The following is a 17,137-nucleotide window of genomic DNA, read 5'->3' on the forward strand; positions in this document are numbered from 1 at the left end:
GCTGCCCAAAGCGCAGAGCAGAGAGATTACGTGAAGGAAGTTTTAAATACCTCTGCTTCCCCTTCCTCTCTTCTGGTTATATTTGTCGTCCTGCTGCCCAGCACCTTTTCAGCCAAATCTATTAATGTTTCTCATGCTTGCTGTGTTCATGACAGGTGATTTAAAAGCAGTAGTTTGTGCTGGCATGTCCAGGTTTTCATAAATGGAGCTGCAGTGCTGCTCTGCTGGTAGCCTGGTGTATATTAGCCCTGTGATTGATTGTAGCTATTCCCAGGTTTGAAAACAGAAGCGGTGCATCACATTTTGGGGGAAGGTAGCCGAAAGGAAACGGCAGGAACCGAGCAGACGAGAAAGGGGGTGTTTCATTCATTCTGCCCAAAGCAAAATATATTCAGCACATTTATGGAAGCCTCACTTTAAAGTATTCTTAATACTATAGTTAAAATATTTTTGAAAATTTTAATTTTATTAATCCTTTTTATAACCCATTCAAGACCATGGGTTCAGGGTGGCCTACAGCAGTTTCATCTCTGTCTTCAAAAGACCTACAATCATAAATAAAGTTTGGGTGGCTTGAGAAAACAAAGGAGGGCAAACGAAAGATCATCCAACTTGCTAACGTTTTTTTACTTGCTGTTAACTCCCCTTAATCTGAAATAATGTAAGCAAAATCAGGACAGGTGTGGTACCTTTTGAAAACTAATTGATTATGCCATAGGTTTCCGTGGCCCACAGTCAACTTCATCAGATGTGAAGTAGAAGGCAACTCTATTAAACCTAAGCTCAGGAGGCAGGGTCACAGGACCCCTTTTTCAAAGCAAGAAATTAACATTGCAATATCAGAGACCTTTTGCTACCATCTGTGCTCCCAAGAGCCTCTTTCCAACTGTGCTTTGAGAGGGAGCTTATGCCCTTTGGACTACGCTATTGCCCTCATCTGCCTACTCTTGGTATCCAGCGGCTTCAGTCACCTGAGGCCTGAGGGAATAAAGTGAGGTAATAAAAGTAGGAGGCTTGATGTGAAAGCGGGAAGAGAAAAGGCTGCGGCTGTTCCTTAAATCTTGCGCTATGCTCATGATTAATGTACGGCTGGTACCTTTCCAGAAAAATCAATTGTTCTAGTAAATTTCACTGTGGGAAAGTGCTATTTTCTGTCTTCTTTTTTTTACATGTTGAGGTCACACCCCACTCTGGGAACAGGTGGCTATTTTAAATAAGTATATCCTTTTTTCTTCTTCCTTTTTATCTTAAAAAAAGGTAAAGGTACCCCTGACCGTTAGGTCTATTTGTGAACGACTCTGAGGTTGTGGCACACATCTTGCTCCATAAGCCGAGGGAGCCAGCATTTGTCCACAGACAGCTTCTGGGTCATGTGGCCAATGACTAAGCCGCTTCATGTTTCCCGTTTCCCTTTCTTGAGCGATAGGGCTGCTGTGGGGCTTTTTAGTTTAGACAAAATGTGACATGATAGAAGTTTATAAAATCATAACATGGCATGGAGAAAGTGGATCATAACATTAGAACTTGCAGACACCCAGTGAAGCTTAGTGAAACCATGGAATTCAGTCCCACATGAGGCAGTGATGGCTACCAACTTGAATGGCTTTGAAAGAGGGTTTGACAAATTCATGGACAATAGGACTTTCAGTGGTTACTAGCCATAATGGCTATTTCCTGTCTCCATTGTCAAAGGCAATATGCTTCTGAATACCAGATGCTAGAAACCACAGAAGGGGAGAATGCTCTTGCACTTTGTTACTATGTCTGTGTCTGTGTATGCAAAGTGTGTTTGTGTGTGTATGTGTGTATACATATATATATAATCCTTTTTTTCTAAAAAAAAATAGGTGCTGGTACTCACCATGAAGTTGTTACAGTAAGTGCTACACTTTTTAACAACAACAAAAAGAGGTGCCAGTACTGCGTATTCTTGAGTACCCCCTGAAAAGTGGGGGGGGGGTTGTGTGTGTGTGTGTGTGCATGAGCTTATTTTCAAATAAGAACTGCCTATATGGTAAGAGAGTGCTTGCTTTTGTTATCTCAAATAGATATTTGCAATATCCTGTATATGCATTTTGCTTCCTGTGCTAGCTTGTCTTGAGGCAAATAATCCCCTTAGAAGTTAAAACTTCAACATTCCGCCCCCGCCACTGCAAATAAATACTTCAATATTCCTCACTTTAAAAACATCTTCAGGCTCACAAACAATCTGACAGTAACAATTTCCTGTTGTGTAGGCAGTGCAGGGAGCATCCTGTTTGCTGAGTAAGCAAAAAGGTAGGATTATGAGGACCTGTGAGAGCTACTTATTCAAAATATATGGAAAATAAAAAACAGGTGTAGTCTTAAAATCCCACTTCTGGCCACTGAGCTCAAAGCCTATGCCCTGTCAAAATTGCTGTAGTCTTCAAAAAATATTCTCTAAATACTGTGCTCAGTCAAACTGGATTTTAATTTAAAAACAACCCCCTACACACACCATTATTAGTTCTTATATATGAGAAATGTATATCTTGATTGCAGGAACATAAGATTTTGGATCCTCATTATGGATTCGTGTTTATAATTGCATAGGGCTTTTTAATTCTCCTTTTTTACCCTGTGCTTTAAATATGAAATCAAAACTTATTTTTAAAAGTTTTCGATAAACTGTATTCACGCTAGGCTTAACAAGAAGCAATAAAAGGATAAGTTTTATTATCCAAATATTGATTTTCCTAGAATCTTGATTATTTCAAAGTAATTTTTGGCCTCCTCCTGTGTAGTTTCATGTCCTTTTCAAAATGTAACTGCACTTCCAGCAGTTGTTGGGGCAATCTTTTAGCAAGTCAGGTTTTCAGGACCAGCTCCTAGACCAAGGGTGGAGGACAGTGAGGGCCATATTCCCTTCTTGGCATGCTTCAAGGGGCCACATGCCAATGGTGGGCGGGACCAGAACCAAAAGAGGGTGGAGCAACAAATGTAAATTCTACTCTTTACGCAGTAGGTGACTTTCTACACTGACAATCCACTCTGTCCTCCATCCAGGCAACCAGAAAAATAGTCAAGGAGGGGCCAAAGTAGGGACAGTGAGGTTTATTGCAATTCTCATTTGCTACTTTGTTCTCTGAAGCTCTTGGGTAGAAGAAGGATCTGAAAATAAAAGCTAGATTTATAGTTTAAGAACCTTTTGTTTGTTTCCAAGACTCCATACTTAGAGACTCAAGATTTTGAAATTCCTTTTGCCTACCTATTAGATCCCGTAATGTATTCTGCCCAGCCAACCAGATCGTTTTAAGTCCCTCTCTTTGCTTCTGCCCATCCCCATCCATATATCTGCAGCGAGATTGACAGTACAGCCCAGTCAGCTGCAACTTGCCTTGAAGTGCAATCATCTTTGGGCAGTACAGTATATGTCTCTCCCTCAGGCTCCCCTAGCATACTCTTATGGTGTCAGATGCCCCACCCACTTGGGCAAATCCTGATTTACATAAGAGGGTCATGGAACATAAAATAAATGGCCAACATCAGTGAAGAAGTGGTTTAAGATAAACCGTACCAGGGAGAGTTCAGTACATTTCTGGAAAGAAGTGAAATATATTACATTATGCCTGCCAAGTAAATTTTTGAATTTCATTGGTTTCACACAGAAGAATCAATGCATTGTCAGCTCTGGATGAGCAGGGCTTAATGAAGCTGTAGATTTTTTCAAAGCCGCTGGGAGTCTTTAATGGCCAGAAGAGTTGTATGTGCCCATGTTGAGCTGAGGTCTGTAGGGACAGATATAAAATGCAGAAGAAGTCAGATGGAGTGTGGGTTTTTAAGGCCTCCATGATGGGGAAGCTAAGCTACTCAGCCCTTGTTGACCCTTGGCACAGCAGCATTAAACCGAGTTTGAAATTAGTGTATTTGTTGAAAGGTTTTCCAAAGGCATTTTAAAGGCAGAGCAATTTCCTGCTTCTTAATGGAATGGAGAAAAGCACTTGAATGTGATGTTTCTTCAAAGCAATATTACTGGCTTCCCTTTGTAATATATTCTGATGTAATCGTTTCATCTGTCTCCTGTACAGTGTTAATCACTGGAGCAGTTTTCTCCTGAACTAGGTTTCAGGAGTGGTGTGTGTGTGGTTTAAGTGCCCTTGAAAGACTTCATTGAAGGAATTGGGTCAAAGAGCCTTTTGTTCCGGTTCACTCTTCTTATCTTGAACAAAAGCACCCGAGGGTGTCTCCTTTCAGTATGCAGTTTGATAACCTGCATTAATTAAATGAACTCAGTTTATTTATCATGAACGTTACAAACTAGCTCTCACCAAAGAAAGCCTCGTTTAACCTAGTTCATGAACTACTGGCAATGACCATTTTATGTGGCGCTGTTATTTCTGGTCCCCCTACCCCACATTTTCCGCTCCATTACACCCCAGCCCACCTCTGTTCTGCCATTCTTCCAGGTCCAAAAGGACCTGTGGCACTGGCGATTACATGTCAGTCAGACCTAAAATGGTCGTCGCCTATATTATATTCAGGCCTAACTGAAGAATGAAGACTCAGGGTGAAACTATAATTTTACCTCTTCCTTGAGCCACAATCCATATCTTCTGTGATACCACTACATACCAACAAAGAGAGGCAGTAACATCTTTTATGAAATCTACTGGGAACTTGGTCACTGAGCTCATTTTGGCTGATGAAGGAGCAGCACTCACATTCCAATCTGTGGGGAGCCCAGGGAAGCAAGCAAAAGTTTGTCTGAAGGGCTGATTCCACTTTTATGTTTCCCTTTGTGTTTTACTGAGGCAAGTGTAAACAAGGATTGTGAAATGTCAGGACCAGAGATGGCCAACGGTTGGGCCAGAGGCCAGATATAATCTGTGATGCTATTATATCTGGCTTCTTACTGTCCTACAGAATCAAAGTGTTTCAAAAATATTGTTTGTAGTTTCACTCATAAGAAATATGAGCACACGCTTTTAGAGATCTTTCATTATTTCCATCTCGTTTCTTTCAGCTCTTTGAGAACTTCTGGTTCGGAGAAGTGCAGCTGAATTCAGTCTACCTCTCTCAGAGATTCTCCTCAGATAGCTCTGGTTACTATGCAACATCTGGGCAGTTAAATTTCTCCTGAAGTAGAGACCAATGATCCAACAGAATGACATCAGAACTGCACAATGAAGAAGAAGAAGAAGAAGAAGAAGAAGAAGAAGAAGAAGAAGAAGAAGATTTAAATGGATCCTGTTGATGGGCCAGTGTCATTCTGTCCTCCTTCTAAATTTGCAAATTCACCTTCATCTGAACACAGTGGAAAAAATTACTTGTTCAAATAAGATATTTTAGTTGATTGGTTCTTTTATTGAAGAATAGGTGCTGGTTACAGATGAAATAATACATTCTGCTTGTAACAGGTTTTCAGTTAGTTGTAAATAAATTAATCAAGGTTACCAATCCATTTTTTTTACTAGCTTACCTTTGAACACATAGCTAATGCTAGTTATTACTCATGGATTGCACTAAGAATCGATTCTTTCAGTTTACAAAAGCTCCCATCTTCAGTTGCCTAGAAGGGGTTCTTACTGCATGTCCAGGTGGGCTGCAAGTAACTCTTTTCATCTCTGAAATGGTCACTGTAATTCAGAGAGCACAATCCATGCAAAGCGACATTTTTCTGTACGAGGGCCAGGTTTTGCCACGTGGACAACACCCTGGATGATTCTGCTTACATGATGGTGAAAAATCACACCCAGCAGTGTGATAATGCTTGCCTATTTCCTTGTGTTAGCCCCCAAAGGCAGTAGGCATGATGTGTTCGCTTGTGTGCAGCTCTGAGCATTTACTATGGCTCACAGTGTTATGACCTGTATCTTAAAAACATCTACAAGCTGTTGTGTATGAGTTCTAGAGTTATTTCATCTCAGAACAAAAAGAAGGGAACAAGGGTATATAAGGAGCAACAGTGAGAAGTGAAACGGTAGATGGAAGGGAAGGCAAAAGCAAATACAAATACAAGCATCATAGTAATATCTGAAATATTATTCCCCATATTACTGAATGCTTGGAGTAAATTCTGGAAGATCTAACCCAGTCTTTCTTAATGACTGATAGCCATACACTGGGCAAAGGATGCCTGGACTGAAGCGGGTTGGACTAGATGCCCCTCGTGGCCCCTTCCAACTCTACAATTGTATTGTTTATTTGGTTGAGAGTAATTGATTTGGGACTGAATCATGCTGCTTATTTTAGTACTGGCAAGAAATGTCCAATTCACATCCATATCCCTGCCCCCTGAATGTTACAAAACAGTTTTCTAGAAATTCTGCTAAAGAGAATAAATGTACACCTGGCAATTTTTAGAATGCAGGAGCTATTTTCCTGTTTGTCACTTGGGGGATCATCTTCACTGTCCACATCCAGTTATACTAGCAGCACAATTGTTTTCTGAGGGTGGGCTGGGCTTTGTCGTTTACCAGCCCAACCAACACCTGTTTCCTTGTATTAGCATCTCAGGATGTCCTGTCGTGGCTTTTTTTTTTATAAAAAAAAACACCCAGTGGCATATGGGAACACAGTAGCCTGCCTTATACTATGTCAGTCTATCTAAGTATTATATTCTCTCACTGCCAGTGGCTCTTCAGTATATAGCAACGTAGGAAGCTGCCTTAGAGTCCTACCATTGGTCCATCGACACCAGCTGGCGGTGGCTTTCCATGATTTCAGACAGGATTCTCTTCCAGCCCTGCCTGGAGCTGGGACCTTCCACAGGTAAAGCAGACCTACAGGACTATTTGCAACGATTCCTTACCATCCCTACCTGGAGATGGGGATTGAAGCTAGGATCTTTGAATGCATTATGGCCCTTCTCCCAAAGGCAGGCAGAGTGAAACTCTTTTTGTGGCATATGAATAACTACGAACCATTTTAATGATTACTCTTAAAATATGCAACCCCTGTGTTCCCTATTCACTCCTTAGCTGGCTGATGTCATCACTTTCGTTCTTCAGCTATCAAAAGTCTCTTCTGAGGCTCTTAAGGCTTGACTTTGCCAGTCACCTCGAAGAGCACAGTTAGTTCATTGGAGGTCTGATCCTGAGTGCTCTTCTTCTGCACACAGCAATTTTTAGCACCTTTTGAGAGGTACCGTACTCTGCTTGCCCAAATACAGGCCCCTTTGGTTCTTCCTTTACCCAGAGCAAAGGCAGAGGGAGGTGGAGTTTTTTTGTTGTTCCGCTTGCTCACAAAAGTCAGGCATCTCTTCTGCAGCAGAAAGAAAAGAAGTACATCAGAAAGCTTCTTGACATATTTTTATTTTTAACAACAGTAACCAAGAAGCTGTTTATGCACTTAGCAATGCACTTCATGCTGAATATTAGAGCCCGAAAAGGAGACGAGGACTATTTTTATTCTTCTTTGTCTGCAGTTCCCTCATAGAAGCTTTTCCAATAAATTTTCTTTCCTGACCAGTTTTGTCCTTTATCGTCTAGCATTGATTTTCCCCCAGCTGCTTGTTGGTTATTGAGGTTGACATTAATATGGCTGGGTTTGATTATGCAGGGCCAGATTCTGCCATTCTCATTGTTCATGAGAGTAGTTCTTTCTGGGTACTACCACCAATACCAAATGGGCCAACCTGAAGCTTGACAAATCTTTTTCAGTGCTACAGATTAAGTAGTATAGCACTGAATTTCGGTGCAAACCCACTATAATATAGTTAATTACTTAGTAGGTCAAGGCCTAAACTCGGAGAACACAATTTATTTTAAATGAGATTGGAAAGGGTTTCTTTTAATTGTATGTACTTTCTTTTTCTTTTTTGAATATATATATATTTAATAAGTTTGTTCCTTTATAATGTATGAAGTATAATTAATTCAGCAACACTGGATTAAGTTGGTACATAAAATTCACAGCAGAGAGAAGCAGATCTGGAATTAATTTCTATGAAGCTGAGTAGTAGTCCAATACCTCATATGGACATGTTTAAGGGCAAGCTGATTAATAAATATATTTTTGTTTTATAGCAAGTTATTTTAGATACATCTGTTTTGAAAGCTGTCCTCAGCAGAACCTTGGCAGTTAGCTAATACAATACACACAGCTCATAAATGCTTAGCACTGGGGATACCTCAGGTGCTGCATCACAAGTCCTATCAAAATTCTTACATTGCAGGTAGGTGTTCTAATACAAACGTTTGGACTCAGCACATCACAAAGATAATGACTACGTACCAGCATCGCGGGATACCTCTTTCTGAAGACAACTGGGAAGTCTGTCCAAATAGCCATCTAACTCTAACCCACCTCAAATAAATGGACATTCAATCTATTCCAGCCCTCCAGCTGTGTTAGCTGGGGATAATTGGTGCAGTACTGTGGCAGCCCAACACATCTGGGGCACCAAGTTGAGCAAGCCTGGCGTATGCTGTTGGTGAAGGCAAATTGTGACCACAAGAGCTGGTGGCATAGCATTGTCAGAAGTTCAGTGACTACAGAAACTTGTGTTTCTTGATGCTGGCTTAAGTCTTAAGATTTGGGAAAGGTCCCACCCCCCCCCCAAATCTGCTGGTTAGTACAGTATGCAAACCTACACATTGTTGTTTAGTCGTTTAGTCCGACTCTTCGTGACCCCATGGACCAGAGCATGCCAGGCACTCCTGTCTTCTACTGCCTCCCGCAGTTTGGTCAAACTCATGCTGGTAACTTCGAGAACACTGTCCAACCATCTCGTCCTCTGTCTTCCGCTTCTCCTTGTGCCCTCCATCTTTCCCAACATCAGGGTCTTTTCCAGGGAGTCTTCTCATGAGGTGGCCAAAGTATTGGAGCCTCAGCTTCAGGATCTGTCCTTCCAGTGAGCACTCAGGGCTGATTTCCTTAAGAATGGATAGGCTTGATCTTCTTGCAGTCCATGGGACTCTCAAGAGTCTCCTCCAGCACCATAATTCAAAAGCATCAATTCTTCGGTGATCAGCCTTCTTTATGGTCCAGCTCTCACTTCCATATATCACTACTGGGAAAACCATAGCTTTAACTATACAGACCTTTGTCGGCAAGGTGATGTCTCTGCTTTTTAAGATGCATATTATTGCAGTGAGAGAGAAGTGGCTTACATTTTGCAACGAACACAAATCCTTGCATTTCTACTGGATTGACTATGCTTTTTTAAATGTTTGGAGGACATTCACATATTTCAAAGCAAGGAGTGAATATACCCCTGGAAACTTTGGCCAATTGTGGTAGCTGGGAAATCGTCGGTCATATGTTTACAGACGTAAGCATCCTTTAAAAATTGTGAGGTGCAAAAATGAGGATCTGTCTTGACTGTTGTAACATGTAACAGCACTGAAATAAACACCAGCACAAAGTCCAGTCTTATTTGAGCTTAATGGAGCTGTTGCACAATGGACACTTTAAGGGCCTTTAAAAATTAAAATTATCTAAAAATGTGAGGTTCTGGACATTAGCACACCTCAAATAGGTGCTGACAAGGGGTGGAGAGAGAAGAGAACCCTGTGTCAAAGATGTCTAAGCAAGGTGACCTCACAAGGTATACCACCAGAGGCCCTGAATAACAGGATCAAGACAGACAGTGACATGGAACATGCACCTCCATTTGCCTCTGTTTCCTCTGTCATCTCTCCTGTCTCCAGTTGGGCAGGGGCATGTCCTCTTATGCAAAGTGCAGTATACATTGAAGATGCTACGTTAATATATATTTTAGTCGGAGCACGCCATACAGATGTATCAGGGTACAGAAGTATACAAGCCTTAATTACGAAACCTTTCTGGCAGCCACAGGGTTTTGTGAGACACTGCACAAAAATCTACAAGGAGCAAGCAAATCAAAACATTGCTCTGCAACCACTGGATCTGCTGCCCAAGGCAGTTTCAAAATCACTGCATTGTGTTCTAAGCAGTCCTTATTTCTGAGTCATTGTGTTGAGCACTGTAGCATTAGCTGACTGTAGCAATTGATTTGTGCCCTGCACAAAAGACAAGCCCAGCTGACAGGGTCAACACTTTAGAAACATTAAGAACTGGGCTCATCAGGTTGTAGTCGCACAGCCACTTGACATCTGACAAGTGTGTTAGATGCAGGCAATCTAAGCACACCTCTGTCTCTCTGCTTGCAACTGGCTCCGGCTGAAATTTCTGAGCACAGCATTTTGACTTGGGAATTTTCTTCCCCCCCTGACAGACAGCTTGGCACTGCGCTTTGACAAAGCACCATCTTTTGCAGAGCAATACAGCTGAATTGATTCTGCTGCTCATGTTGCCCTGCTTTATCCATCCCTTGTGATTCTAGCTGGAAATTACAGGGTTATTCTTACCGTAAAGCCTTTCATCTTGATAGCCACTTTGAAATTGCATCCCTGACTTGAAAATGATACTGTGTGTGTCCAAGATTACATATTTTTTGCATCTCAGACCCCAAACATTCAGGACCAGCTTGTGAATAATGCCTGCTGCATACTTTTTCTATCTCTTTCTCCATATCTGGAATAGAAGGAAGCTTGGCCAACAATGGTGTCTGAGCTGGAGATAAACACTGCTTGAATTTTCTGGTTTTATTTTATCTTTGCTTTTGCTAAATCTCAAAACACACACAAAAGCTCTGTGCATGAACTGTGTCTAGATGGCTCTTCCTATGATTTGTTACTGGAGACAGGGTTGGGAGGGGGATAGAAACCCTTTCTGCATAGACCTGGACCCTTCTGAATCCTGTTGCCATCTGAGTTCCTGTCTGTAATACACGTTGCTTAAAAGAAGGTTACATGATGTGCCATCTGCATGCAGACAATAAATAAGAGCAGTTTAGGATGGGCTGCGTTTGATCAGATTATGTGTGGCTTTTAGTAGATCAAGCCTCTGTATGCCTCACAGAACAAATATGACTGGCAAGTGGAAAAAAAACATGTGACCAGCGATGGCTGAGTTTCCTAATACAAAGGCAGCTCTCAGGAGTTTAGGAGCGCCTTTTTGCATTCATCAACAAAATGCTTTCTGACTGTAATTGTGGCACAAATACCTAGGATTGCAAGAAACCAGGATTTCTTTATTACGTTTATGTTCTGCCTTTCCTCACAGGAGCTGAAGGCAGCATACACACACCTCCCATGCCATTCTACCTTTACAACAACCCTGTGAGGGAGGCTAGGTTGAGCGAGAGTGATTGGCCCAAGGTCACCCAGTGAGCTTCTTGGCTAAATGGCGATTTGAACTTAGTTCTCCAGTCTAACACTCATGGTCACTATACGGTGCTGAATCTTTTGTATGTTTAAAGGCACCCTGGCCCTTTATACGTGTAGCCTGATCTTATGTATGGTTCCTTATTTTTGGTGAGTTACCGGTATATGGGTCTTCCTTCCAAGTTAGTCTGCATAGGGTTTTAGCTCTATTTCCCCCAGAAAGCACCCTCCTCTCTGTCTGTCTGTCTGTCTGTCTGTCTGTCTGTCTGTCTGTCTCTCTCTCTCTCTCTCTCTCTCTCTCTCTCTCTCACACACACACACACACACACACACACAGACATTTTTTGCCTCCTCCCCTGCATAATTAAAGTTTTGTATGCAAATAACTGCAAGCTATGGCTATAATGAACGGGTGGTGTAAATAGTTCAGATCACATCACTGCATTTGTTGGCTTCGACAGAAAACCGTTCTTTTCTAGTTCATAATCCCGCATATTTGCAAAACCACATCAGAGAGTGGTGCCCGGTTTATAGATTATGACTTTGGAGCCAACAAGCTTTGGCTCCATTTAAGACCCTCAGCAGTCCACTCTCTGTGTAAATAGCAGCATCTTAAACCAAGTTAAGTTGCACAGCTAGCAATGTGTCACATGATACTTAATCGTGCCTCTCTTGCCAGCGGAACAGATGGCTGATGCATTTCTGTAATGAACGTAGTGCCGCAAAGGCATTGTCTGCAAACTTATAGCCACATGTGGCTTATTCATAAATCAGGCAACCAAGGTTGAATCCACTAAGGTACTAATTCTGCACTTCATTTGCTAATTGCTTGGGTCTAGTACTCAGTGAGGTGCTAAACCTCTGTCTGGGCTGCACTACTCCAGACAGGGACTCTTAGGATGGAGTGCTTTCCATTTAAATATCTTTCTCGATTTTTATTTTTTTTAAATAGGGATGGAGACTGTGGGGTGGGGAATAAGACTGGTCCACTTAAAAGCTACTTTACATTTGGCATATGATACTGAAAAGGCTAGTCAACTGGGTTCAAGAAATAAGGATCTTTTACTCATGTATGATAGATTAGCTATGATGTAGACATCTTTGGGGAATGAGCATCTCTGACTTAGCACAACTGGTGCAAATAGAACCATCATTTTCTCTGTTATCTTGAAGGCTCCCCTCTAACCTGCAATGACAGTTTCTTCTTAAATATGTTATACTAGTGACAGGCAGGAAGGAAATAGCTGAGACCTCCAGGTTTGGGTGGTATATAAATTCAATCAAAATAATAATGATGATGATGATGATGATGATAGACATTTGGAAACTTTGTCCTGCTATATATTTACAGTATTGGGCTGGGATTTTTTCTTTATTTTTTTAAATTATCTGAGTAACAGGGACAACATGGACACAACAACATCCCATGCTATTTGTCATGTTGCCTGGGCCTCATAGGAATACTCCCCCCACCCCCACTAGGAGACAGCCAAACAAGAACTTTTTAATGGTCTCTGATAATTTCCATATATCAATAACGGGATTTCTAAATTTCAGCTTCCCCCATCACATTTTGGAATGACTCTTCATCTGATCCACGGAAATAATCACATATCTTATTATGTTCTGGCTTCTTCTTCTTTGGTTAACTCACGTGATGTTAAAAACTCACCCTCTAGTTTTTGTTTAATGTCTGTTCAATATACCCATCTGTACTCTTCATATGCAATGTTCACTGATGATACATAGATAGATAGATAGGGTGGCCCACTGTGGCTTATAGTTTCCAGCAGTTGGTTATCAGCAGGTCAAGACAGTGAGAAGCATGTGTGTCAACTCTTGAAACGGGTTTCAACATCCCTGCATAGTCCAATGATTAAATGCCCTACTGGTATTCCTTGACGCTTTCTATCAAAAATGATTGGCCAGGAAAAGGTACGGGAGAGCTCATTTGTCTCCTGTTCTTGGAGGATTTTCTGAGAAGAGAAACCATCGCTCTTTGTCTGCTTCCCTAATTTAGAGTGGATGAATCCTTGACCATGGACTTGGAGGTTCTTGAGGGGGGTGGGTTTGGGTTGAAGAGCTGGAAAGATACTGTCTTAAGCATGCACAACATTAGAAGATCAAAGTGTTGGCTTTCCCCCCCTTACTCCTATGCATGTTCAATGGTGTTTATTTCCAGATAGGTGTGCACAGGGTTGCAGCGTGAGTCTGGCAAGACTGTAAAATCCCAGCACAGGAAGAACCAGGACTGATTGGCTTTGTTGCTGCAAAAGTAAGGAAGTCTCACTGTAGACTTGCAACATCAAATTCTGCTAGGTGGTTGAATCCGTAAGTGATATGCTAGACAGTGCACTTAATTGCCCAGTATAGTAGCAGCATAGAACAGGGAGGGTGGACATCTGGTGAGGTAGAGGTTAGTTTTTATCGCTGTTGTTTCAATTGACAGGTTCTACAACTACAGTATTCAGGTCAGCAAGAGTAGCTGCATTTAATAATCTGAGTACAGTATGCATTTGGGGAGTGAGGGGAGTCAGTGTTGTGGACGTGATCCTGCCACAGCTAAGCACTTTCAGTTCCCACTTATTATTTCAGAAGGAAAGTCCAGGACATGCATAACTCTCTCCTGTGGAGAACAATGGCCTCACAATTATTAATACTGGCAGGTCGTGCCCTACCATATGGGTGCCCCCTTCCCCACTTTTAAGATGTGTCCAGATATTCTGATAAGGTGTTTGTGTTTGGTACAGGCCTGGTCCTTTGTATGATCTCGCTATTGCCGCATTGGTGCTTGGGTGAGAATAGGTTAGGAACCCTCAAGACACCAGATTGTACGGAATCCAGCAGTTTTCAGTTGGGGAGCGGGGGTTTGAGTAAAAGCAGTTGGGCTTGAAATGTTTAGTTATCACATTTGGCAAAGTCGTTACAAACAGCTGTAATCCCCCAGAGAGTTCCTGCGGTATCATATAGCTAGGAAGTGGGGGGAAACATGGGTGTGGGAGAAACAGTATCTGATGTGACCTGAGGGGTTTAAAGCCACTCTAGCTCCAGGGGGCCATTTTTGGGGAGTAAAATTAAGATGTAAAGTGTGAATGCAACAAACAGCTATATCGAGTGATGCCATCTGGGCAGCGCCCCCAAACACAGTGGGGTTGGCTTAGTACATATTGCAAGTCCCATATGACCATGAAGTCCAGAAGCTAATATTACCTAAGGGCATCACTGTGTGTCTCCTTTGGGTACACTTGGGCTCGCTACAGCTCCCTGTTGAGTGCCAAGCCTATGGCAGGCCCATTCATCTTGTGTGACACAACCCTTTAAGGGATGGAGAGACTCCTCTATGAAGAAAGGCTGCAGCACTGGGAACTTTTTAGGCAAGTAAGAGGCGACACGACGCAAGTTTATAAAACTATGCATGGCAGGAAGAAAGTGGACACGGGGGGTGGGAAGCACCCCCCCTCTCTCAATGCCAGCACTGGTGGTGGGCATTCAGTGAAGCTGAATGATGGAAGATGCAGGGCAGATACAGGAAAGTGATTCCTAATGCAGCGCATAGTTAATCTATGGAACTCAGTTCCGCAGGAAGTAGTGGTAACCAACAACCTAGATTACGGTTACCAGATGCCCCTGGATTTGCAAATCTGTCCCCGGACAAATTCCATCCCCGGAATGTCCCCAGATTTGCAAATCTGTCCCCAGGAAACGTGGCAGCGGCAGCCTCAGCTCTGGCTGGTTTCAGGAGCTGCTTGCTGCCCGCTGCTGTGGCGCCAGCCATTTTTCATCGCTGGAACTTCCGGCAAGGACAAATGGTGGGCGCCATGGCAGTGGGCAGCAGGCAGCTCCTGAAACCAGCCAGAGCCAACTGCGCTACCAGGCTGGCTCTGTGTTGCTGATTGCCGCTGCTGTCGCCACTGCTGAAGGGGAACTGGGGACATCCGGCGGTACAGATATCCTTCCCCCTTTGTTTTGACTGATCAAAGGAGGCTCGAGAGTTGCGGGCAGGCGGCCATTGCCCAGTTTTTTAAAAACTCTGCGCATTTATGTTTCACAGGGTGCGAAAGGAGGGATTTGCACCTTTATACAACATGCATATGTGCTTGGGCCCAGGGTCTTTTGCCTCACTATCCCCACTACTGACTCCTTGTTGCCACTCAGCTTAAAAAAAAAGTGTCCTTGGATTAATTGAAAAAAATCTGGTAACCATAACCTAGATGGCTTTCAAAGAAGATTGGGCAAACTCATGGAAGAGAGAGCAATCGATGGCTGCTAGCTGTGATGCGAAGCTCTCTCTCCACAGCTGGAAGCAGTATGATGATTTAGAATACCAGTTGCTGGAAACCGCAGGAGGGAAGTGTTTTGTGCCTGGGTTCTGGTGGGCCGCTGTGAGAACAGGATGTGGGCCTAGAGGGGCCATGGGCCTGATCCAGCAGCATCTTCTGATGTTCTTACCTGTCCTATAGCTTTAAAAGAAACTGCTGTCTGCCCAACCTGCTCAGAGTTCTGTATAACCCTGAATGCTTGGATGCCTTTGATCACAATAAGCTCCTCTTTCGTGTATATTTCTTCTGGGACATGGGCGTAGCTTGGGGGGGGGAGGGCAGTCTCCCCCCAATCAAGTAAATAAATAAAAATGCTTAACTAAAAGTAGAATTTGTGAAAATATTTTTCTGAGCACTTGGTGTCAAAAGAAAGCAATTTAAAACAACAGTTGTGGAGACATTTCATTCCCCATGACAAAACAAGACAGAGGATGATGACGGGTGCCCACCCAGTCAGCATAAATCCTGGCTACGCCCAAATTGTCCACAGCTACTGAACTAAAAAGCTGTAGAGTTCTGCTCATAAAAATAATCTAGGACCCCGCTCCCAAGGTCTTTCTTGGGCTATGCACTGTCATTATGAGTCAATAGCCACAATGAGTTGCTCTTTACAAATTAGGCAGAAGTCGAAGAGACCGGTGCATTCCGAGTCCTTACTGCCCCCCCCTCGCCCCTCTCCCGGTCCCCTCCAACCCCCTTCCGTCGGGGGTGGGCTTCTTTTAACAGGTATGATGATGTCAAATGTGATGCTGATGCTCCAGTGACTTAAGCCTGCCTCTTTTGGCGCAGACTCCGTAATCCTCCCGGTGGCTCCCAGGCAGCGCCGGGCTTCGCAGAAGTAGTGCATCTCCTAATCAGGTCACATTTCAGCGGGGATCCAGCCGCCCTTCTCTCCCTCCGAGCCGGGAGAGAGATCAGAGGAGGAGGAAGAAGAAGAAGTCTCAACAATCGCTTTGCGGCCAGCGAGGGAGCCACCGCCTCGCAGGCAAGATGAGAGCCCCAGGCTGTTGTCTGGTGCCGCTGCTGCCGCTGCTGCTGGCCCTCGCCTTGGCGGAAGGGGACGGCAAGGCGGCCAAGGAAGGCGACAATCCCGGCAATTTCATGGAGGACGAGCAATGGCTGTCTTCCATCTCCCAGTACAGCGGCAAGATCAAGCACTGGAACCGCTTCCGAGACGTGAGTCCGGATGGAGTAGCCCATGCATGATTTTTTATTTTATTTTTTACCTCGTAGCATGCAAATTCCTCCGCCTCGCTAGCATCCAGGGCAACCCGGGAGTTGGGGAAGGGAGGGAACGGTGGATAGAGGCTGTTGCAACGCGTTGCACCCGCGGGGGTGCATGGGCAACGGAGCGATTGGCAGCCTGCAACAATTGCTGCTGCTGCTGTCGAGGATGTAGGTGCAGGCGTGGCGTGGAGGAGGCGGTGGCGGGTTGAGGCGGCTCCTCTTGCAGCGCCAACCCGCGTGCAGGTGGCGCGCCGGGAGCCGCCAAGAGCAATCGCCGGTTGCAGCAGCAGCAGTGCGCGGAGCAACCGTTGCAAAGGCTCGGGGGGGGGGGGCTCCCAGTGGCTGGTGCATTTGGAGCGAGAAAGCTGGGTGGGTAGGTGGGAACCTGCACCCGATTCTTTGCACGGCGGCTGTCGAGCAAAAAGCGGGGCTGGGAGA

At 43.8% G+C, this 17,137-nt stretch overlaps 1 protein-coding gene and 1 pseudogene across 3 annotated transcripts in view; both read left to right on the forward strand.

Annotated features, from left to right (window-relative positions):
* Positions 1-6,499, forward strand: part of ASCC1 (activating signal cointegrator 1 complex subunit 1) — a 55,957-nt gene extending 49,458 nt beyond the window's left edge. For both annotated transcript variants that reach the window (XM_081189787.1, XM_081189788.1), the window contains exon 10: positions 4,985-6,499. In XM_081189787.1, the coding sequence (XP_081045913.1) occupies positions 4,985-5,101 (117 nt within the window). In that variant the 3' untranslated portion in view covers positions 5,102-6,499. The remainder of the gene's footprint in view (positions 1-4,984) is intronic.
* A 9,678-nt stretch (positions 6,500-16,177) lies between these two features.
* On the forward strand, positions 16,178-16,836 carry LOC308584655 (testican-2 pseudogene; annotated as a pseudogene). Its single transcript has one exon. The product of its transcript is annotated as a testican-2 pseudogene (transcript).
* The last annotated feature ends 301 nt before the right edge of the window (positions 16,837-17,137 follow it).

Source organism: Podarcis bocagei, assembly GCF_964188305.1.
Source record: "Podarcis bocagei genome assembly, chromosome: 4".
NCBI classification, from domain to species: domain Eukaryota; kingdom Metazoa; phylum Chordata; class Lepidosauria; order Squamata; family Lacertidae; genus Podarcis; species Podarcis bocagei.